General features: G+C 48.1%; 1 protein-coding gene across 3 annotated transcripts in view; it reads left to right on the top strand.

The window, feature by feature from the left end:
• The window catches only part of SPTBN2 (spectrin beta, non-erythrocytic 2), a 1,293,574-nt gene that overhangs the window by 706,143 nt on the left and 563,223 nt on the right, over nt 1-24,208 (top strand). For all 3 annotated transcript variants that reach the window (XM_069644771.1, XM_069644772.1, XM_069644773.1), the window contains one exon: nt 10,342-10,566. In XM_069644771.1, the coding sequence (XP_069500872.1) occupies nt 10,342-10,566 (225 nt within the window). The remainder of the gene's footprint in view (nt 1-10,341; nt 10,567-24,208) is intronic.

Below are 24,208 nucleotides of genomic sequence, written 5' to 3' on the forward strand. Positions count from 1 at the left end.
GCAGGTTGCAGCTAGTCGCTGTGGGTGACGTTTTAAGGAGCAGCTGTGGTTCGTGTGCAGTATGGGTAGTGAATAAGAGCAAAGGAGGTGAGGAGTGGTACACTCAGAGTGGCAAGAAGAGATCGTGGTGAGGCGGCCAGCAGCCTGTCGAGGACAGGCACGGACAGGCACAGACAGGCCCTTAGTCGCGGCCCTCTTGATGCTGGCTTCCGGCTGCCGGCGATTGACGTGGGGGGAAATTGACCGTTCTGCCCAATCACGTGCTGGGCTTCCAGTTGAGAGGCCCGCCTCTCGCTAGTGAACGAAATTCGTTGCGTCCATTAAGCACGTTGGGTGCAATGGTGGATAATGCAGCCCAGTGATGATGGGCCACTGTAAGCGGCTTCGTGTGGGTGACAGTGTGAATCAAGATATTTAGAAGTCTGTGATTTTAATTCGGCAATTCCTCTCACCGTAGGTCTTGGGTGGGTGGAAGCTGGAAAGGCTCCACGCAGGGTGACGGTCAAGGAGAGAAGGCCCCTGCCTTCTCTCTCAGCGGGACGACGGCAGCAATATGTTAAATTAAATGATTAATTTAAGTCAGTTTGACTAAGCCTTCTTCAGAAGGGGCAATATAATAGTAACACACACAAATACACTCCAAAATACACACTTCGTTTCTCTAAATCAGCAAATACCCATTTGGGATGGGGCACACACTTCCTACACCCTCAGGCGTCTTAAATAGCTAGGACACTGTGGACATTAGTATATCACTGGTATATTTAGAGCAATACTGAGAGGAGTGAAAAAGTGAAGAGATTTCAGAATAAAACAAGAGATCGCACAAGTATTCTGAAGCAGGTAAGTACTTTTGAACCCCCCAATGCAAAGTAAATTAACCCTTTCCTGGAGGGAAGGTAAGACACAAGCAGATGAGAGAAGAGTCATTCAGGGAGCCAGGCAAGTCTAGTTGAGCTGAAACACTTCTTGCAGGTAAGAAAGTCTTGCACCATGCTTTAGAAGTCTTTGTAGAAAAAGTAGAATAAATGTAGGGTAGAAGATGCAAGCAACTCTACAGAAGCAACCAAGACCAGCCTCAACTGAGATCAAGTATTGCATTTTTATTTATTATGTTTATATAGCGCTTTCATCCAAAGTGCTTTACATTATAACAGAATACATAGAACATTATAACAGATGAAGCAATTTACAATGAATCGAACCAATAAAAACATTAAGTAGAGCAATTAATCTGTGAGGGGGGAGGGTAGAGGAATGGAAAGGGGAGGAGGGAACAGAAGGGCTATAAGGGTGAAGTGAGTGAGGATAAGGGGAGGGGGGACGGAGGAGAGGATCATAGGGAGGATTCGAGGGAAGGGGAGAGGATGAGGGGTGGGGAAGGTTTCAAGGCGGGGAAATGGAGACGGAGAGATTTCAGGGAAGTGCGAAAGGAGGAAAAGGTAGGTATAGAGCGTATCGAGAGGGGTAAGGAGTTCCAGTGGAGGGGGGGCTAGGAGCTGAAAGGAGCGGAAACGGGAGGAGGCACATGGGGAAGGGGGAACGGTGAGAAGGAAGTGGCCGGCTGAGTGGAGGGAGAGGGAGGGATTATAGAAAGAGAGGAGAGATAAGGGCGAGCCAGGTCATGGAGAGATTTAAAGACTAGACAGAGGAAATGGAATTTAAGTTGGGAGTGAAAGGGAAGCCAGCCAAGGGAGGAGAGCGAAGAAGAAATGGAGTCATGCGGGGCAAGGAGACAGAGGGTACGGATAATTGAGTGGTAGATAGATTTGAGGGGAGCAAGATGAGAGGCAGGTAGTCCAAAGAGTAGGGAGGAGCAGTAGAAGAGGCGAGAGAAGATAAGGGAGGAGATTAATAGTTTTGTTGCATGGAAGTTAAGAGAGAAGCGGACCTTGGGAATATTGAAGAGGTGGTAGTGACAGGCGCGAGAGGTAAGAGAAATATGGTGGGCAAAGGAGAGGGTAGAGTCAAAGTGAACGTCTAGATCGCGAGCGTGGGCAGAGATGGGAAGATTGGAGGGGGGAAGTGAATGACAGGTGGAGGAGAGGGGTGAAAGAGTATTGGAGGGAAAGAACAAGACTTCAGTCTTATCAGTATTGAGAGAAAGTAAGGCTACCACAACAAGAGGTAAGTCCTACTAAACTTTACAGTACCTTTTGGTTAGAAGAAATGGTTCCAGCTGGCTTCTGTTCCTGTGTGGCTCTGCAGATCCTGTTGTTCCTGTGACTCAGTCGTGGGGACAAGAGGAAGGACTTTTGGGGACTCCTGCAACGGACGGCCAGCGACAGAAAAGGACCAACTTCTATTCAGCAGCACTCGCGGTTTCGGCTCCTCACGTTTTAGCAAATAGCACCATCACGGACTCTCGGATACCACTCTGGACTTTCCTCGCATCTGGGGTCCAGCACTCTGAGGTGGCTCAGGCTTGGTCAGTCCTGTTTACAGGGAGTCCGGAGGATCTTTCACAAGCTTTCACAAAAGCAGTGGAAGTACAGCCAGCTCTTGAGATGATGTCCAAACGTATTCACCTTGGAGTTGATTGGTCTCACCAACTCAAGGGGAGAAGTCGTCCTGGCAGAGCTTCTCTAGTCGATGCGAATTCGGAGCTTCACCACAGCAGCAGGGCTTCACCTGGCAAACCAACGGTCCAGGAGTTGCAGCAGGCGTCTCTTCCAAGTTCTTCTTCAGATTCCTTCGTCCAGTGGTCGACTCTGCCTTCCAAGCCAAAAAGCCTCGTTTTTATGCAGGTTTCTCCCATTCATTCCAGCCTAGCTGTCAATCACACAGCAGGGTGGCTGTCCTTGCCGGACAGCCAGCCGGCCAAACACCTTTGGGTGCATTCCTGTAACCAAGGGGATTAAGCACAGGGAGTTTCGGGCACCTCCCTCACTTCCTGCCCCTGCCAGACATACTGGAGCCAGAGGCGGGCTTCACTTGTGAATCCCGCCAAAGACAAAACAAAGGGACCAAAACTGGTTTGGCGCGCAGAGTAAATTTCAAGGACTTTTCCAGCAAGAAATGGCGAAAAAAGAAGACCGGGGCCATTTTGACAAAATGGGCACCCATGGGTGCTTTACTGCAGCTGCGAACTCAGCCCGCTGTAAAAACTCCCAATGAAAGTTAAAAGTAAACCACTGCCACCAGCCATTAATTGTAGAAAGGGTAACATAAAAATGATACACGAGAAACTAGACCAAGGGGATACTAAGTAACCCCTGCAGCACCCTATTGTAAGGTAGTGTGTGCTTGGTCTAGGAAGTTACAAAATGTAAGTAAAGTCAATTTCACTTCACTGCTCTTGGAAACAGTAGTTTATCCAAGAGAAGGTAGAGAAGGTATTTAAACATTTGGGAAATCGAAGACTTCCCTGTGCCATTGCTCTGAAGGTGCTCTGTCACAATGCAAAGATGATGCCTATGGAGTTTCAGACTCCAAAACCAAAAAGAAACTGTGTTAAATCACAGAAAAATACATGAGAGAGTGGGGAAAAAGGTCTCGCTCTCTCCTGGTTAAAATTTAAAGTGCTAGTGTCCAGCAAAATTGCTGCGGGTCTCTAAGGTAGAGAGGAATTGGCACATTTCTGAGAATACACCCTAACACTGACAAACTCCATAGTCATCTACTTTTCGTATGGTGTCATAAAGCACCTTCAATGCAGTGTCACAGAGAAATCCTTTAGATTTTTCTGAAGGTTTAAATACCTTTTCTTGTGAGAACTACTTTTTCCAAGAATAGTAAAGTGAAACCGACCTTTGCTTACCTTTTCTCTCTGTAGATCCTGCACACCCCATCTTACGTGGCGTGGTTGGGGGGTTGGGTTACTTAATAGCCCCTTTCTACTTACTCATGTAATCATTTTGATGTTACCCTCACTACTTTAAATGGCTGGTGGCAGTGGTTTAATGTTCCTACAATTGTGCTTTTCTACCGCAGTCTGACTCTTCAGCTGTAGTATAGTACCCATGGGTGACCATTGTGTTAAAATGGCCCCAGTCTTTTTCTTTCGCCATTTCTTTTTTGTGAGGTCTTTCTTGGGTTTTACTCTGCGTGCCAAACAAGGTTTAAGCCCTTTGTTTGTTTTGCCATTGGCAGGCTTCAATATTGAAACCCGCCTCCGGCTCCAGTGTGTCAGGCAGGGCAGGAAGTGAGGGAGGTGCCCCGAAACTCTGTCCTTAGTCTCCTTGGTTACCTGAATGCACCTCACGCACTAGGGACAGGATACTCTGCAGGGTCAGGGTTTTCTTCCGGCCAGGGTCATAACGAGTAACACAAACGTATTGCTCCTTCTAAGAAATGCCAGTAATACCCACAGTCCTGTTTCTGTCTTGTGTGATATTGACACTAGATGTGACCGAAAGGTCTATACATCCCTCGAGGATTGGTTATAAATAATATTGTCCCCTCCCCCCCCCCCCCCCCCGAGTGTTTATTTAAAGGTTTTATCTAGACTTTGGGAGATTTTAAAAGTGCTCACATTCTCTGAGAACCTGTTGACCTTTTTCCTTTCTTTTAACCTTTCCTTTATACCTATCTCAGAATTCTACCAAGTGCAAAAGTGATATATAAATGCTACTACTGTCCTAGTTAGTGAAGTCACCTCAGGGTGTAGGAAGCATCTCTAAAGAGTGTCCACTTGCTTGTCTTAGTTCTGAGAATGTATTTTGAAATGTTTTTATTTTAGCGCATTGCCTTTTTTAAGGAATACTTATTTAAAACTGACAGTTAAATAATCATTTTACTAGAAAACCTAGAGTGTAAGTGTTATTTGGATACTTGCATTTGTGGATTTCGATGCTACAGCTCTACAGCTCACATTTACCTCTCTTGAGATAAGTCTAGCTGCTCAGTCACACTACCAACTTGTGTAGTACAAACCTATACCAATAGGGTTACTACTCCAATTCTTGCTTAACACTTGTATCTCCCCAGCACTCCACATAAGGTGGGGTGAGCTGGTTTCACCTAACAAAATGTAGAAGGGATAGAAATATCCTTTGTACCCTTGGGAACTGTAGTTCTCGCAAGGTTAGCCAGAGAAAGTAAAAGGAGAGCCCAAAGGGCAACCCTGTAACAATAAAAAGGTGTATATACCAAAAATTGTCAGAGGATAAAATGAAAAGTACACGATGGAGAGTTTTAAAAATGACGCCCATAAAGAGTAAAAGGATCTGTGAGTGTGGAGAAAGGTTCCCACTCACTGAGGTATAGAGAAAAATAATCTACTAGTCCAGCAAAAATCTCTGGGGTTCTCACAAGCAAGATAGATTTAGCACTAAGGTTAAAATCTTACCTAACAGAGGCCTCATCCTGTTTGAATGGAGAATATCCTTTCCATTGATGAGCTAGGTTATTCGGTTCCATGTCATTTCATCAAGGGATTTTTTTACACTGGTTTTTCTTTTTTTACCACACATTTTTTTTCTCAAAAAAAGCTATCAAATTTGTTCTTTGGGGGGTGGGGGTTGCGGGCCAGTGACTTTGGATGCCCTGCTGTGGTGTTCTAGAAAAGCATAGTTTGGGGTGCAAGTGTGCTTATCACCACTTGTGCCCCCCACAGGGATTGCATGAGTGCGAAGTCTACTCCCTAGCACTACCCTTTCCTTACTGGGAGGAGTGGAGTTCTTGCCTAGAAACCCCTGGGCAAACCCTGGCACAGTGGAATTGGGAGTGTACCCTTAATTTTGGTTGCTTGCCCTATTTCTTCAAGAATGTACTTACCGATTAGCTTTGGCAACATTTGCACAGGGAAGTATGGATTTCCTACCTCCGCCCAGCCCCCCTCCCCCTTCGACCGTTTCGCCCACCTCCACAACCAGTTGCTTACCTGAAAATGTACTGTTTTAGACAATAAATAGATTGATTACATGTTGGGGAAGAACTGCTCGTGTTGGATTCCGGTCTTATAGTTCGAAGTCGGAGCATGATATATTGCTTTTATTCTCTTCTCTTACCTTTTTACATTGATAGTTTTGTTTTGCCTGCATGTTTGTTTACTGCTAATAAATAGTATTTTTTTAATACATCTGTGTGCTGCTTAATTACTTGGCTGTTTCTGTGTTAACTATGCTTAGACAATAGCCTGTGGCTTGCTGCTCTGCATATGTTACCTTGTGAGAGATTGGCTAGAGCAAGTTTCTATAATCTTGTTCATAAACTAGGTTTTCCTTTTAGAACATTGGTTTTGAAAAACCTTTAGATTGGCAGAGATATGCAGCAGAGGGTGCAATGTAGGGTTCAGAGTGCAAGGCTTTGTGAGATCCAAGCAATAGGAGTCATCCCCACTTTGCATAATGTGTGTTGGCTAAAAGGCCCATGACTCTTGTGAGCTCTAGGAGGACTATCTCAGCGATGCAGGACTCTACTGTTTAAGCCCACCAGTACAAGAGCGCTGTGGAGGAGGATCCAGTGGCAGGCCTCCCCTGTCGAAGAAAAAGCAGAACTTCTCCCTGTAGTTGATTGTTTTGGTGATGGTTGTCCCAGCAGCAGTCTCCCCGTGTTGGGCAAAGCTTGTAGGCAGTACCCTCTGTGAACACTACAATCCACTCTAGTACAAGCTTATACCAAAGGTTGGGTTTCTTATACCTGTAGTCACAGTTTTGGTAGCGTGTTGAGCAGTCCGGCTTATCTCAAGAGGGGTCAATGTGAGCTGCAGTGGAGTTACAAAGAGATTTACAGTTAGAAGTATTCAAATAAACTCTTACACTCAAGGTTTCTTGAATAAACAATTATTCATTTGTCAGTTAGAATAAGCCTTCTTCAGAAGGGAGGAATATAATAACACTGAAATACACTTCATGAAATGCACACTCTTAATCTCTAAATCATTAGATAGCCTTTTGGGTTGGCTACAAACACTACCTGCACCATCGGTTGACTTTAATTGCCAGGGTGCTGGGGACATTAATATATCACTGTTGCATTTAGGATCATATAGTAATAAGTCAAAGGAAAAGATTATTTAGAACAAACAAGAGACCACAAATATTCTTAAGCAGGAAAATACTTTTAGATCACCCAAGAAGTGTCATTCAGTTCAATCAGGCTAAGCCAAAGTAAATGGGCAAAAGTCTTAAGTAGGGTGAAGCACTTCTGGTAGGTAAATGGAAGTCTTTGCACAATGTGTTTGAAGTCTTTGAAGAAAAGAATTATATGTAGGGCCACAAGCTGATTAGACTTGTGAGTAGCATAAGATGCAAGCAACTCTACAGCAAGAGGTACGTTCTCTTAGGCTTAGCACAGTACCTTTCAAATGAAGAAAAGATGCAGCAGATGACTCCTGTTCCTGTGCAGATCTCACTGTTCCTGTGCAGATCTCACTGTTCCTGTGCCTCAGCCTTGGGGACAAGAGGGAGGACATCGGGGGACTCTTGCACCGCACTGGGACGGTCAGTAGCTGTTCATTGCTTCAGCTCCTTTCGTCTACCGCAAATGGCAAGACTGTGGTTCCTGGCTGTCCAGATGTACGGTCCTTGCTTCTGGGGTCCCACACTCTGTTGAGGGGGTTAGAGCTCGGCCAGTCCTGCTTCCTGGGAATCCAGAGGATCTTCCTGGAGCTCTAGGGCAGCTTAAAAGCAACGCACACAACCTGGTGTTCCTCTCCCTGGCTATACGGTTTCCAGCAGCAACTCCGTGGAAATTCAACCAGCTCTGAGATGGATGTCCATGTGGCTTACTTTGGAGTTCATTGGTACCACCAACTCAAGGGGAGAAGTCGTCCTTGCAGGGGCTTCTCTGTCGATACGAATTTGGAGTTTCAGCACAGCAGCAGGGCTTCACCGGGCAAACCAATGGTCCAGGAGTTGCAGCAGGCATCCTCTTCAAGTTCTTCTTCGGTTCCTTCATCCAGTGGTAGACTCTGCCTTCCAAGCCAAAAGACTCACATTTTATTCAGTTCTCTCGCGTTCATTCCAGCCTAGCTGTCAGTCACCCAGCAGGGTGGCTGTCCTTGCCGGACAGTCAGCCGGCCAATCACCACAGAGTGCATTTGGGTCTCCTAGGAGACTAAGCACAGGGATTTTCTGGCACCTCCCTCACTTACTGCCTAGCTCAGACAACTTGGAGCCAGACGCGGGATCCGCTCGCTAGTCCCGCCAAAGGCAAAACAAACAATGGGACCAAACCTGGTTTGGCGCGCAGAGAAAATCTCAAGAAGGACCTTTCCACAAAGAAATGGCGGAAAAAGGAGACCCAGGACATTTTGACAAAAATGGCACCCTTGGGGGCTTTATTGCGAATGCAGCCTGCGGTAAATGCACACCACGGTAGTTAAAACGAAACCACTGCCACCAGCCATTCAGTGAGGAAAGGGTAACATAAAAAATGTTACATAAGAAGCTAGACAAAGGGATACTAGGTAATCCATCCAGCACCCTATTGTAAGATAGTGTGTGCTGGGTCTAGAAAGTTTACAAGTGTAAGTAAAGTCAATTTCACTTTACTGCTCTGGGAAACAGTAGTTTATCCCAGAGCAGGTATTAAAACCTTTGGGAAATCTGAAAGACTTCACTGTGCCACTGCGCTGAAGGTGCTGTGTGACATAATGTAAAAGATGATGCCTATGGAGTTTGTCAGGCTCCATAACCAAAAGAAACACAAAGCTCAGAAATCATATTAAAATACATGAGTGGCAAAAAGGGTCTTGCTCTCTCCAGGTTGAAAAAATCAAGTCCTCAATATCCAGCAAAGTTGCTGCGGGTCTCTAAGGTGGAGGGAATTAGCACATTTCTGAGAATTCTCCCTAACATCCAGCATCCCTCTGTGGCCTCTCCTGCCTTGAATTCTTGGCTCGACTAAAGTAATAGCTGAAGAGCCCCTCCTGATTCAGAGCAACATTTGCTGGATGTAGCCCAGCCCACCTATTAAGGGACCTGCAACATTCAAACTCTTGGTGGCTGTCAAGGCATGGAAAGCCAGCCCAAGTACAGTCATGACATCAGTTGGGATTTAAATGTGTATTTAACGTGTCTGCATCCCCTTACCCAGTTCAAATGAACCCAAAAAAATCCATCAAAAAAAAACGTTTTATTTGAGTTTTTTGATGGAATTTTGTCAGTAAAAATCCCATCGAAAAAACTTGTGTTTGGGAAACGCCATACCATGATCAACAAAGACAGTTAGCCAAAAAGACTCAGATTTAACAGAGGTTAGCTATTTTGCCTACTGAAATAATAAAATGGCTACTATGTAGACAAAAAGGGGGTGCAGGGCAGTGCAATTAAGTTATGAACCTTATGTACCTTTGCTGCCACTCAAGGCTGCATTGAACATGGTAAAAATTCCCATCAAGTAAAAAGAAGGGGAAACCATGTGCCGCTGTGATATTATCCATATGAGTAAGTAGTGCCATACCATAGACCTTAATGGTGAACTAGGCCCCCCCTGTACTGGTACCCTTAACTCACCAGTGCGCCCTAAACCAGTTAAGCGAGTGAAGTAAAACATAAAAAAACCACTGACAAAAATTAAGTTAGCTGATATATCGGTGGTCGCATTGAAAGAGAAGAGAAAGATTTAATAACTAACAATATTTCCTAGCATTGTGTAACTTCACCCCAGGAGAGCACAATATGAATGAGGTTGCAATGAGCGAGTTATACACAATAGAGCATATTTGAGATATCAATGGATAGTCTGCTCTATCAGATTCCCATAATCTGGAAACAGCAATCGTACATATTGTTTGGGGTCACACCAGTTTATGGAAGCAATGAGGTGGCAGGATTGTAGTTTGTGGAGACCAAAAAGGGTTTGACATGAGGCAGGAAACTATTTTTTGTATCTCCAAACAGAAGAACGAAGAAGATTCATGTTATAGAGATCAATTACGCATTAGTTGGATACTTAAAAGTGGAATTTTCAGAATGCGAAGCTATGATCTATTTTAATTTAGTATGCTGGGTTAATCTAGGTTGGGAATGTAATGTAAATTGGTCTCGTATAGCGGCCTGGTACTGTTTTTGGTAGCCTTGCTGCCTATGGCCCTAGAAAAAGAACTGTAGTGGGATGGAAAAGTCAGATGGGAGAACTGTGGTGCTGTTGTGTAGGCCAGATAAGTGCTCCAGCTCTTTGGCAGTGATAAATGGAAATGTGTTTCTTGAGAGGAGAACCCAAAATCTGATTACAGCTTTCTTGTTCCGGTCTAGCTGCTGATGTTTTGGGCACATAAGCGAGAAAGTTGGTGCTTCTTGGTCGGAACAGAAAAGCAGATTGTATGAAGAGGTAGTCACAGGCCCACAGTACTAAAGCTGGGCCGAAGGGGGATAAAGCTGCCACTGTATAGACCAAGTTGGTTGCCTTTGTTCTCATGTGCCGACCTCAAAACACTACCTTTCTTATCCACAGATGTTGGAGAACCAAATGGACATCCGGGAGAAGGAGGTGGAGGCGATCAAGACGCAGGCCCTGGCCCTCAGTCAGGAGGATGCCAACTCAGTTGAAGTTGACTCCAAGCACCGGAGGGTGGAGGACAAGTTTGACAATTTACGGGGGCCTCTTGATGAGAGGCGTCGGCAGCTTTTGGCCTCCAAAGAAGGACACCAGTTTAACCGTGACTTGGAGGATGAGATTGTGAGTACAGAGCTATAGCCGCTTATTTCTTTCCATTGAATGTCAACTGGCTGATGAGTGTCTGGGCCGTGAGTAAGGCTTCATGTTCTAAATGCCTCAGCTTATTTGCTTAGCCTGATGCAACCTTTGGCCAAATTGTAAGTCACACAAAGTAGCTACTGTTTTAATTGACTTGATTTTTGATTGCATTTCCTTAACTTCTTGCATTTGTACAAGTGTATGTTTTTCTCCCTTATATGTACAAAATTGGATGTAACAGAATTTCAAGGTTCTCCTTCAAAGGTGTCAATGACGAACACACCTGTTTCTAAGACATGTGACTCTTGATCTATTAATGCAAAAGCTCCCCGATGTGTATGTTTCTTGATTGAGGCTTTTGAGGGTCAATAGATGTTTGGCATCATGGAATCATGAGTCAGCTACTTTATACCTTTTGATATGGGTTAAACTTATCACGGCACAACACCTTCAGAGTTCTTTTAGGCGTATTGATAGATTGGTATTGGTAAATATGGTTGTACACCAGTCACATTCCTGTTTACAGATCCCTCTGATGTGTGGAATTATCCAACAGCCTCACCTAGCGACAAGAACATTATGCTGCTCCTCCAGTGGGAGCAGAGGTTCTTGATGAGTATCATTGAAGGTTGCACTGAACCTACAATTGGTGGGGCCAAGTTGCATCCATTCTTTTGATGATTAACCTCTATTGTTGTATAAAGGATGCACAAACCCTTTTTGTTATTTCTAAATATATATTTTTGTCCATCAAATTGTATCTGCAGTTCTCTCTCCAGTCCCTCATAAGTCCAAACACCCAGGTTTATGAATATTTTTAAATACAAAAAAGCAAAGGTTAGGGAGTTTTTTGTACCCCCCTCTGAGGATGCTAAAACCACTAACCCTAATAGGAGGCTCGCACACCTGACCAGAAAGGGTAGCCAAAACTCTCGAGGTAAGTAACGTGGATAGCGGGACAAGACGTAATTCTAAGGTGGGGGTAGTAGGCTGATGCCAAGGTACAATTTGTCGACACACATCCAGAAAATACTATACTGAAGAAAATATACTTCTAGCAGGTAAAAAGAAGTATTTGGGGAATGATACACAATATGAAAAAAGGATCGCAGTATATTATAAAAACAGTAATGTCTACAAGGGACTCTCCAAAGCCACTGGCCATATGTAGGCCCACTAAGGTAGGCACACAACATAAAATAACTGGGTGACAGGGAAGACTAAGGGAACTAGACAACCCAATAAACGGGTAAGCCTGCATGGGCCTGCACAATTCTGTAGAGTGTGCTAAAGACAGAACCCATCCCTGGTATATGTGGAAGGCCCTGGACCTGTTGGTCAGCACCTAACACATATAGTAAGGGGATGAGAGAAAAACAGAAAGCAACAGTTTTACAAGCGAGGAAAAATATGCTTATCCCTAAGGCCTATAAAAATTCTCCACATTATTTGGAACCTAGGGCCAACAGCATTATTACAATTTAATGTAGATTGACAGAGGTTCGGAAACCATTCCAAACCAAAGCCAAATGCTTTAAAGAATGATTAGCATACAATACCCGGCTCCTATCTCAAATTTTGTAGAGGTGAAAGGGAATATGCTTGCCTTGACAAATCTATAACCGCACAATTGTTACCCTTTTGAAAAATTGATACCCATCTTAATTGCATGACCATTCATGGCAGTGATTAACTCCAATTATTTGGTTAAAAATTAATGTGCACAAGCCAACAAAATAAATTCAACAATTCAATATAAGTGTATCATCATTTATTTATAGCTCCTTATCTGCCCACCACAATTGGAATTTGAATCTAAATACACACTTGATGCAATTTATAGCCCTGCCCTATATTCCCATGTACAGTAAGTGGTCATAAGACATTTGTCCTGATAGCATGGGCAATACAAAGGTCCAGAATACATGCACTGTAATGTAGGTATACATTTTCTGTGGTGAAAAAAAACATAATTGAAAATGACTGCTGATGGTGAGAAGAGGGTGTCTTATAATTAATGCTCCTGGTTTAATGGTATTTGTTTAGGCACTGTTTGTCTTTATCCATATTTATTTTTAGTTATTTCTTTCTGTATTTATCTACATGTATTGTTTATTTTATTTAATAATCAAGCTGCAGCTAGTATTTTTTCACAATTATCCAAATGAAAAAGTTGGGGTTCTCGCACATCTAATACAACTGCATTCTTTCTTTGAAAAAAAAAAGACTAATCCTGTGACTACTGGTGACCTGGGACACGTATGGCAGAATTTTCAACACTTTCAAATGGGATATCACTCAAATGTTTTCCAATGCACAAGCTTTCTGTTTGCAAAATGATTAGCGTGCATTGTATGACTGACCTCACTGGGAATCTGTGCAGGTTTTTTTGGGGGTGGGGGTCCTGTTTGTATAAAGACAGATAAATATTGAAGTAAGGTATAAATGGTCATAATGCCAGAGGGGCTTCAGCAGAAGTCCCTCTGGTTAATATTAAAGGACATTTGTACCACGCATTATCACCACCGGAGTGGTCACCTGGTGCTCTGGCGGCTCTGAAAGAGGGGGGGGGGTTGAGTTAGTGGGAGGAAGCAGGAAAAGTGCAAGAGAGCAGTGATGTGCTGTTGGCGGCCTCAGCCTGGTGGGTCCATTGGCTGGGTTTGGGGTGTTTGCGGCTGGTAGTCGTCGTGTACTGTTGTGCGAGTCTGTGTGTTTTTGTTTTGTTGTTGCGATGTAGTGAAGTTTGTGTGGTTTGTTGTGCTGTAGGTTTTGGTTGTGTTTGGTTTGGAGTTTGAGAGGTGTATGCAGAAAGGGAAATTGTTAGTGGGGTTGGTTAGTTTGCATCTCTATCCTGAATTGAGGTGCTCGGCTTGCGTAGTCTCCCATGATGCGCCTCTGTCCTGATCTGGGTCCGTCTGGCATACAAGGTTCCTTACTCCTCTGGCCCCCACCTCTATCATGCTCTCTCATAGCCCCCCCTGTCCTCCCTTCATACTCCTGTGGCAGCGCACCTGCCAATGTCAACATCTCAGGTAGTGTAGTGATTGCCAATATCTCAACAATTCCACAACACTGTGGTACCTGGCGGTAACTAAGGGTCGGACGAAAGTGTTAATGGGGTTGGTTGGGGTAGTTGACTCTGTGTCGCCTGTGTTCCAGTCTATCCGGTGTCACCCGTCCAGGTGCCGTGGAAGGCTTCCCTATCGGTTAAGGGTTGTCCGTGTCCTTTCCAGTTTAGTCATCCTTTTTCCTGTTTCGGTTTTCAGTTTTTAGTCTATGGTGTTGAAGAGCCAGGTCACCAAAATTAAAATCTAAGATCCAAAAAACACAAGGACAAACCGTTCATATTGGAATTCTGACTTAACACCCATCTATTCGAGAGGCTTTTTCACATCACTTTGGTGAGGGGTGAGAAAACACATCTCCTTGTGGAGGGACAGGGTTTCAACAAAAACATAGGACACACACCCGTATGGGTACCTATGTAATGCACAGAAACAAATGTATTCGTTTTATTATAGGGTTGCACATAAAAATACACAAAATGGTACTTGAGGTGTAATCCAAAAGAGCAAGTGGGTATATAAAAAAGATTAAAGGACCTACACAGACCCTTCCCTATACCTGGTGGTAAACTCAGTACATTATAATGCCAAGAGGTGCAGAGAAGCAGGGGTCCCTACATACAATAAAAACCACATTGAGTCCTGTTCAGAATCTACAATGCCAGTGAAGGAACAGTCACAGTAATCCTTACAAATTTGAGTGCATAGAGAAATTAGTATTGTGCATGTAGACTGAATGCTCACTATAGTACCTAAAGTGAGTGGGTCAACACTGCTAAATCATGTTCATAAGGGCCACCAAGTGTCAGAATGGGGATGGACTTATAATAGGTCTCATTACACCCTGCCACAGATGGCCTCAAGAACACACCAACTCTCAAAGATGGTTTTAGTGTTTTTATTAGGGTTGTGAAGTAGCTCACAAAAGGCCACCTCTCTCTCATCTCCAGTGGGGATTTCCCTCTCTAACCCAGGGTTCCCTAAACCCCAGGGTGGTTATTAGAGATCAGTAACCCTTATCTGTGAGGTGGCTGTATACTGATGGGTCCTAAAAGCTTTTAACGTATAGATCATATTCCCTATGGTTGCTGGTTTTGCTTCAAACACCCCCCACCCCTCCTCCAACTCCAGACTCAACTGTTGACTTTGCTCTCAAGAATCTATCCCTCGCTGTCAGCTATCACTCTCACTCTCGATATTCTTGCCCCTGTCATGAGGATCCGCCTGAAACCTGCCTCCAAGCGTAACACCTGGTACAATGCTCTCCTAGCAGCTCCAAAACGCAAGTGAAGAACTGCTTGCCTCTATTGATTCCAGCTCACCTGCTGTTCTCATTCTACTCGTTCTCTCCTCCGCTTTTGACACAGTTAACCACTCAATCCTCATAAAACAGTTCCAAGATACCCTTGGTATCTCGGAGCGAACACTGGACTGGCTGACCTCTTTCTTCACTGACTGTCCATCCCCAGGTTATCCTGGGTTCTTTCTCCTCGCCTACCTCTATCGCCACCTGTTGCGTTCCTCAGGGCTCTATCCTCTCACCCTGGTTCTTTAACATCGATCTCGCCCCCCCCCCCCTTTGCTCACCTTCTGTCCACTTTTTCTCCTCCCTTCCAGTGGTATGCAGACGACCCCCAACTGTTAGTTAGACTACCCTCTGCATCCCTTCTTACCTACTCTACCATTCCCGTCTACTATCCAGTCTTGGTGTACCTCCAATGACCTCTGTCTCAATGCCAGTGAGACTGCGATTCTTCCTATTGGGACTCCTGTTCCCCCTTTTCTCCCTTCACTCTGGCGAGCCTCGATGGGCCCCTCCCAGCCCGCCTTCCTATGAGACCAGAAACCTGGGAGTTATCTTCGACTCCTCTCTCTCCTTCCAACTCTACCTCCTCATAGGCTTCCTCACTTTCCCCGAGAAGCTCAATGTCTCCAGAGCTCTGGTACTCTCCAGGCTGGACTACTGCAACAGCCTCTTCCTCAGTCTACCCTCTTTCTCTATTCGCCCCCTTCCAACTAATCCATAATATGGCTTAAGCCCAGGGACCGTATCTCTCCAGCCCTCAAAATCTCTCCACTGGCTCCCGGTTGCTGCAAGGATCAAGTTCAAATCCCTCTGCATCATCCATAAGGCGGTCTGGGGCCGGGGACTGTGCTATCTGCAACTTGCTCTCACCAAATACTAGCCTTCCAGATCCCTCTGATGCTCTGGCTCCAACTCTCTGCTTGTCAAGCACTTCTCTAAACCAAGAGCAGGCGGCCGTTCCCTTTTCTCAGTGGGCACCCTCCTCTGGAACAGCCTTCCCCCCTCCCTGTTTGTCTTAAGCAGGATCACCTCAAATTCTGCAAACACCTCAAGACCTTCCTCTTCTTTTACTCCTTCCATCTCTCCCTCCCTCGCTAAAACCCCCCTTAGTAGCTGTGATTGGTGCCCTGGGCCCTTATGTGTCCTGCTGGGTTCTGGCCTTCTATCCAATCATCATGCACTATCTGCCCTAACACTGCACTTGCCTTCGGGCAACTCTTGACCTGTGCTGCCTCATGCCACACAGGCCTGCACTCACTGTATGGGCTGGTGACCCCCCCCTTCCTTCTTGTGATCACTGCCTGGCACTTACTGGCCTGCCTCATACTTACTGGCCTGCCTCGCAACTGACTTCTGCACGGTTTCTTTGCTATGGTCTCCCTAGCACTTCACCCCTCTGTGGACCCCCAGCACTTAACCTCCTACTCTCTCTGCACTTGCACGATCCAAATGTTCACACGGCCTAGTAGGTGTTACGCTCACCTGAATCCCACGGAGGCGCTTGCCTGGTTCGCGCTGCTGTGACCTCTTCTAAGGTGATGCGCAGGGTTCTGAAGACGGACTGGACCGGGCTCCCAAATCTGGCTTGTCTGGCTCGCAGAAGTATCCTTCTGTAGGCGAAAATAGGGGATTAACTGTCTGCGGGATAATGCAATCTGCCTCCCACTTTCCCCTCTCACCCTCCTTGAAACCCTTCTGTGATTTCTCGTAGCGTCTCACCTTAGGGTCTGGAAGGACGAGCTCTCCATCCTGCTTCTGATGCAGGGGCGCGTTTTTATCCAGTTACTTCACTGGATTTTCAGATTGGTGAGAACCAAACTTGCTTGGTTTCCAGGTAAGTTTTTTTTTGATAAGAGGTTCCCCTTGTGTCCATGCATTAATGTACTAATGCTAGTGTCTTTTTCCCCATAGGGGCCGGGGTACGGAATGCCGGGGAACAGGCACGGACCCGAGATGAGAGGTGAATTCCTTGTAGAAATCAGGTAAGTCTTTAATGAGCGTTTTTTGGTAATGTCTTTTCATTCGCTCATTAATGCTGATGTCTCTTTTTCCCCATAGGGGCCAGGGTCCGGAAATGCCAGGATGCGGCGCGGACCCGAAATGAAGAGGGAATGAATCAACAGTTAAGTCTTAACATGGAGATTTAGCTTTCCTTATTCCCTTCTCTCTCTCACCTTTTGTTCTGGACTTTTTCTACCTAGGCGCTGGGGCGTGACTGCGAATCCGGATGATCGCTGCTGAACATGGAGGTGCCCTGTAAAGGTGAGTGGAATGCGGCGCTGCAGCGATCGACGCGATGAGCTTTTAAATTAAAGTCTTCCTTTTCAGGATTGTCGGCGAGATGTCTCCGGGATGCGGATTTAGCAGGTAAGGACTTTTCCTTCTTCTTAAAGATCCATGCACAGCACCACTCCATACTCCTGCTACATCACAAGTAACTTGTTTACATATGCATTGCCATATATCACCTTGTTCTAGCTCAATTTAGCCATTTGCTCCTCCCACGTTCCATGAAAACGAACGCTCACTGTAGTGACCTCTACACTACAGCAGAGAAATCGCCAGCACCTCTGCATTCTCTCCTCCTTCACCATTGCATAGAGAGTAACGGAGGAACACAGAGCTCCCATCCCCATCAAACTTCATAAATGAGTCAGGCCTCCCGCTGCAGCACTCATGCCGAACTCCAGGACTCCACTCAAGCCAACCGCAGAAACCTTCGGTTCCAGTCAAAGGTAAGCGCTGACATCGCATAACTTTGTCAGTGATCTCAGCTGCCTTCACTATGACCAATAGCTTGTAGCCTTGGCGCAACAGATGTTTGCACAGTCCATGGGCCTCAGGCTCCTCCTAGATCCATTAACAACTTCCAGCTCTTCTGAATGTTTGTACAGTCTCAATTCTCTTAAATGCTTTGAGAGACTGCCACCTTGAACTTCACCATGCCACTGAATGAATGAACCTTGCTGCTCCAATGAACCTCACAGCTCCTTCTAATAACCATAAGTCTCACAGAGCCCACTGCACTTTACAGCAGACCGTTGTACCTTTCAACACTAGAACTTCTTGTCCCCACTGCCCTTTGCGGCACACCCTTGTCACTGAAGTGCCTCTTCACTCCCTATGCAGTGCCTCTTCACTGCCCCGTGCAGCACTTCACTGCCCTCGAAGCGCCTCACCTCTTCACTGCACCATACAGCACTTCACAGCCTCTGCAGCGACCACTCACTGCCTCTTGCAGTGCCTCTTGACTGCCTCTTGCTGGGCATCACTGCCCTCGCAGCACCTTTACATAGGGGCTAACTTGCCACTACTAAAGCACCTCTTCACTTCAGCAAAACGACCAAAGCTCCTATTCACATCTGCAGCGCCTCACTGTGCGATACAGCGCCTTGCTGTCTCTGCAGCACCTCTTAACTGCATCTTGCAGTGCCTCACTGCCCTTGCAGAATCTCTTCACTGCCTCATGCAGCACCTCTTCACTGCCTCACGCAGCACCTCACTGCCCCTGCAGCGCGTCTTCACTGCCTGTTGCAGCACCTCACTGCCCTTGCAGCACTTCTTCATGCAGCGCCTCACTGCCTCTGTAGCATCTCACTGCCCATAGCAGCGCTTCACTGTCTCTGCAGCGCCTCTTCACTGCCTGTTGAAGCGCCTAACTGCCCTCGCAGCACCTCTTCATGCAGCGCCTCACTGCCTCTGCAACATCTCATTGCCCATTGTAGCGCCTCACTGCCCTGGCAGAACCTCTCCACTGTCTCATGCAGCACCTTTACATCCATAGCTGCTCTGTTATTCCAGTGCCTTCGTAGCGCCTCTGTCTGGGCCTTTATTGCCCCCTCTGCCTCTGTAGCACCTCCGTCTGGGCCTCAATTGCCCTCACTGCACTTGCAGTGCCTCACAGCCATCCAGCGCTCTTACCTGAGAAAGGATCACTTCTCTTAGGGGGGCGGTGGGTGTCTCCCTTTGGTGCTGTCCCCCCAGCACAGCCAGCTTCATCCTCGTCGCTTCTCTTCTTCTCTTCCTTTGCAGGTGATCCAGGATGCTGGCAAGCGTGGCAGAAGTCAGGATGCAGGAGCAGACACAGCTAACGTCCAGCTGCTAGATGCAGAATAACGCGAAGCACGTGTGGCTGTTCGGGTGGGGTTTAAATAGCCTTGGAAGAAGTTCCAGGTATGTATCCTTCCCTGACCACGCCCGGATGGTAAATTAATCCCACAGGTAAAGTAGTTCCTTTCAGGCCTCAAGGAGGCCGGGATCCTGCAGCATGGTCTGCATCAGGTAAGTGCACCCAAGCATTCCCATAATGAGCCTGGCGCCGTAGGCGCCAGGACACTGTCCAAAGGGCCCCTATATGGGGTTTCTGGGTCCTTCCTTGGGGACTGAATGTCCGCCTTCGGGGACGCCGGGCTTGAACCGGCTCCCCGGGAGCGGGCATCATGACAGTAGGACTGCAGTTTTCTTTTCTGTATTTCACATTTACCATGGTCCTGCTCGTTCCCTTGTTCCCCTCCCTTTGCTCTGTTGGCACTTTGAAACCCAATTGACTTGATGTATAAGCGCCTTACAAATGCCTAATAAATAACCAGCATTGGTGACCTTCAATCACCCTGGTCTCTGCTCTCATGCTCTTGTACTCCTTGTCCTGTTTTCTCTTGCTCCCACTCTCCTTTCATCTCTCCCTCTCCCTTCCTCTTTCCCTCAGATGTTCTGCTGTCTACTACTATTCTCCTTCACCCTCTTGTACTCTACTTTTTTCTTTCTGCTTGTTGACTCCCCGCTCGACTGCTTTTCCCCCTCTCCGCTCGGCTTCTCTTAACTTCTCTTTTCGACTGTTGCCCCCCCTCTTTGCTTGGCTGTTGCTCCCCCCGCCCCTCTCTGCTTGGCTGTTGCTCCCCCCGCCCCTCTCTGCTTGGCTGTTGCTCCCCCCACCCCTCTCTGCTTGGCTGTTGCTCCCCTCCGCCCCTCTCTGCTTGGCTGTTGCTCCCCTCCGCCCCTCTCTGCTTGGCTGTTGCTCCCCCCCGCCCCTCTCTGCTTGGCTGTTTGCCCCCCCCCCCGCCCCTCTCTGCTTGGCTGTTTGCTCCCCCCCCACCCCTCTCTGCTTGGCTGTTTGCTCCCCCCCCCCCGCCCCTCTCTGCTTGGCTGTTTGCTCCCCCTGCCCCTCTCTGCTTGGCTGTTTGCTCTTTCTTCCTTTGTCCGGCAAGCGGGGATCCATTTTATCAGCGTCTTTCAACACCCTCAAGGGCAAGAATCGTCAAGAGTTCATCGAAGATTCCAGAAGGCTATCTGGCCTACACTGCACGCCGGCCCATGTAGAAGGAGAAGGAGGGAGGATCCCTCTTAAAGCTCTGTTCCAGCTGCTGACAAACCATCCCAGTGCCTCTGCTGTCTCCGTCCGGACTACAGGGAAGCGGATTGTGAAATCTGCCTTGGTTTCTCCAAGCACACCGTCCAGGATCGTCACAGTAGGTTGGCGGCGTGGCTCAATGCCAAGGCCTCTACCCCGTGCGGCAAGCAGGGGCATGCCTCACCCAGGACCGGCCGGTCCGAGGAGCGGGCTTCTAAGTCCTTTGGGGGTGCTCCATCCGTGGGGGGTCCAAGACAATGCCAAGCACTGCAAGTCAGTTTCTGTTGAGGTCGCTGCGAAAGCCGACCCTGCAACAGGCAGTGTGCGCTCCTCTTCACCGCCTGTCTCCACATTCTCCTCGCAGAGAAAATCAGCTAACCCAGGGAAGCTGCGGGAGAAGCCGCAGAATACCAAGGTGCAGGGAAAGGTGTCCGACCTGCCTCTGAAGGTCCAGGTGGTTCTTGCAAAGTCATCCTTGACAATTGAGCTGGTGGCGGCCACCCTCTCGAAGGCGAAAAGTGTTGTCCCGGTCCAGGGGGCCCCGACAGCTCCCAGAGTGGCCCTCCCCCCGATGCAGGAGGCCTCAGCCAATCCGGTGGAGAAAACGCAGAAGAAAAGGATGCCATCCTTAAGCCCGAGACCTACCCCTCGGGATGCAAAAAGGGTGGGAGGGAGTGGGGGCTTCAACCATGCTCCAGGGCGCGGATATTTCTTCTTCAGACGAGGAGGACGGGTGTTGGACCCAGAAAACCTACCACACCTCCCCAACACCTCCGAGGGACGTATCGCTAGACATCATTTCAACTCTCCACACACTGGTGTTGAAGATCCAGAAGAGGATGCCGACGGCACCGGGCCCGCTGCCGGTGAAGAAGAGAAAGTGGCATTCTATGCCACCTCATCAACCGCAGCACATACCTCCCGCCCCCTAGGGATACAGAGACGACAGATGCGGGGGACGGTGGCTTCTCTCTGCCGCCGAGGGCTTCTCCCCCGGATGAAGTTGTCGTTCCACACCATGCTCACCCCCGCGTCTGAGCTCTTCCAGCTGACACCAGAAGAGACCAAGAAGGAAGGTTTCCTTTATCAACGACGGGAGGCCAAGTGGAAGACCATTCTGCCGGTGCCTCTCCTGGACGACGTTTGGGATGAGACCTGGCACCAATGAGAAACCCAGCAACTGTCCCGGTGAAGAGATAACCTAGAGAAGAAGTACTGGGTGCTGGAGTCTGCACCCAACTGCTTACAGTCGCAGCCCTCCCCGGACTCTGTGGTCTTGGTGGCTGCGAGGAAGAAGTCTTCCAACCCCTCATCTTGTGCCTCCGTTCACCCGGACAGCGAGGGAAAGAAGTTGGATGCCACAGTAGGAAAGTGATATACTCGGCGGGGACGACAGTCAGCAAATGAGCTTGGGATCCTGGCCAGATATGACGGGGAGCTGTGGTATAAGATGGCCCCGCTGCTGGAATTTCTGCCTGATGACAAGCGGGTCGAGGCGCTGGATATCCTCCAAGAGGGCGAGGTGGCATTGGACCATGCCGTCACGGTGGCCCTGGACATCGCGGACACAGAGTTCCAACAGATGGGGAACAGGGTCTGTCTCCATCGTCGTGGCTGGTTGAAGGCCACCAACTTCTGTCAAGAGGTTCATAAGAGGGTGCTGGACATGCCCTTCGACGGGGACAACCTTTTGTGAAAGCAGTTGACGAATCATTGGAGCCCATTAAGACACACAGACGACCCGTGCTCTAGGCACTCTTCAGCAGCATCGTCAATCCTTTCGTGTCTCTGGTGGGAAAATCGGGCAAATCGTCAACGGTTCACCAGGTGTCCCCCGCAACACCCCATTCACTATACTAAGTGGTATAGTGAGCGGGGGTTGCAGGGGACTCCCCTGCAGCCCCCTGTTAAAAAAATAAATAAATAAAAAAGGGCCCAGCGGCGCCAGTTCCCGATCACGGAAGTGAAAGGGAACTGGCGCTGCAGGGACTCGGTGTGTAAAAAAGGTAAGTAGGGTTTGTTTATGTTGGGGGTGTTGTGGGTGGGGGTTTGGTTGTGTAGGGGTTTTGAATGTGTGTTTGCATGGGAAATTTACGAACCTTTTGTGGTTCGTACATTTCACATGCAAACATTTCTGTCGCAGGAAAATCAGCCGTCGTCCGGATTACGAAGATCCAAGAAGACGACTGGGGCTGGACGCTCATTCTAGACCTGCGGCTCCTCAACAAATAACTCCAGTCCCAAAAATTCAGGATGGTCACGTTGCAGCACATGCTCTGCAAACAGGAGGAAGCAGGCTTTTTCTCATTGCTGGATCTGGAGGACGCATACTTCCACGTCCCCATTCATGAGAAGCATCGGAAGTTCCTGTTCTTCGTGCTACAAGGAAGGCATTACCAGTTCAAGGCCCTTCCCTTCGCACTGAAGTCGGTGCCTGGGGTGTTCACGAAGTGCTTGCCGCTAGTGGCGGCCCACATGCGTTTACAAGGTATACATGTGTACCCGTACCTCGATAAATGGCTCAGCTGCACCAAGTCCAAGGAACTAGCTGCCGAACACATGGAGAGGACCGTCCGGCTGCTGACGGATCTGGGGTTCTCCGTGAACTATCCAAAGTCCTGCATGATTCCATCGCAGAATGCGCTGTTCCTGAGGGCTAGGCTCAACACGGTCTCATGCCTGGCGGCCCCCTCGGAAGAAAGGATAGCAGCTGTACTGGGCAAGGTGCAACGGCTGACTCTGAAGACCGCCACGCTGCCGACCATCAAGTTGCTGCTTGTCGTGATGTCGTGCATTTAACTGATCCGACTTGAAAGCTTGCTGGATCTAGGTATCGGGAAGCTTCGCAGACGAGGTTGTTCTCAACGAGGAGTCCCGTCAAGCGATAGGTGGGCGTGCGTCCGCTCCAACATTGCCGGGGGCACAGACTTCCAGAGCCCCCGTCCCAGGAGACGGTCTTCAGACGCTTCCCTGGAAGGCTGGGGAGCCCACACCGGATGTCTCCACGCCAGAGGCGGTTGGTGGCCGGAGGAGAGGGATTTCCACATCAATGTCCTGGAGCTGCGGGCAGTGTTCTGGGCCCTCAAGTCGTTCCTGCCGTCTCTCAAGGGCAAAGTGGTGAGGGTCTTCACAGACGATACCACCACGATGTTCTACATCAGGAAGCAGAGGGGAACCAGATCCCCAGCGCTCTCCAGAGGCTCAGGATTTGTGCCACTGGGCCGTAGCCCAAGAAATGTTCCTCCTTTCTTATCACCTGGCGGGAGTTAAGAACACCATCGCCGACTTCCTCAGCAGGGAGCTGTGCTCTTGCCACTAGTGGAAGCTTCGACAGGATCAAGTGGACATCCTCTTCCTCAAATGGGGCAGACCCCAGATTGATCCGTTTGCGATTTCCAAATGCCAGAAATTTGCCAGCAGGTTCCACCAGCCAAGGAGCATGGGGGACGCGTTTTCCTTCCCGTGGGAATGCTTCTTCCTGTACGCGTTCCCTCCGTTGCCTCTCCTGCTGAGAATCATCAATCAACTCAACCTGTGCCAGATGTAGGATGATCCTCGTTCCCCCCGGCGTGGCAAAGGCAGATTTGGTACCCGGACGTTCTCAGCCTGTCAACGTCTCCTCCGGTCAAGCTGCCAGTGTTCGCAGAGCTGCTCACCAGGGAAGGAGGCGCAATCCTGCACCAGGATCGCTGAACCTGAAGGCTTGGCTCCTGCAGCCTTAGGGTTCGGAGGATACGAGCTGCCGGCGGTCTGCACAGAGGTCCTTACCAGGCTACGGGCACAAGTGGGAAACGTTTCACAATGTGGTGCCGTACGCATCTGAGCGTCTTGGCTCTGTAGATTCTTCCATACTGGTTGTTAGGCAAGATTGTGTCTATTAACCCTGGGGGAGACTGCACCAGCCTT

Source organism: Ambystoma mexicanum, chromosome 2p (genome assembly GCF_040938575.1).
Source record: "Ambystoma mexicanum isolate Mex_15411 chromosome 2p, UKY_AmexF1_1, whole genome shotgun sequence".
Taxonomy (NCBI): domain Eukaryota; kingdom Metazoa; phylum Chordata; class Amphibia; order Caudata; family Ambystomatidae; genus Ambystoma; species Ambystoma mexicanum.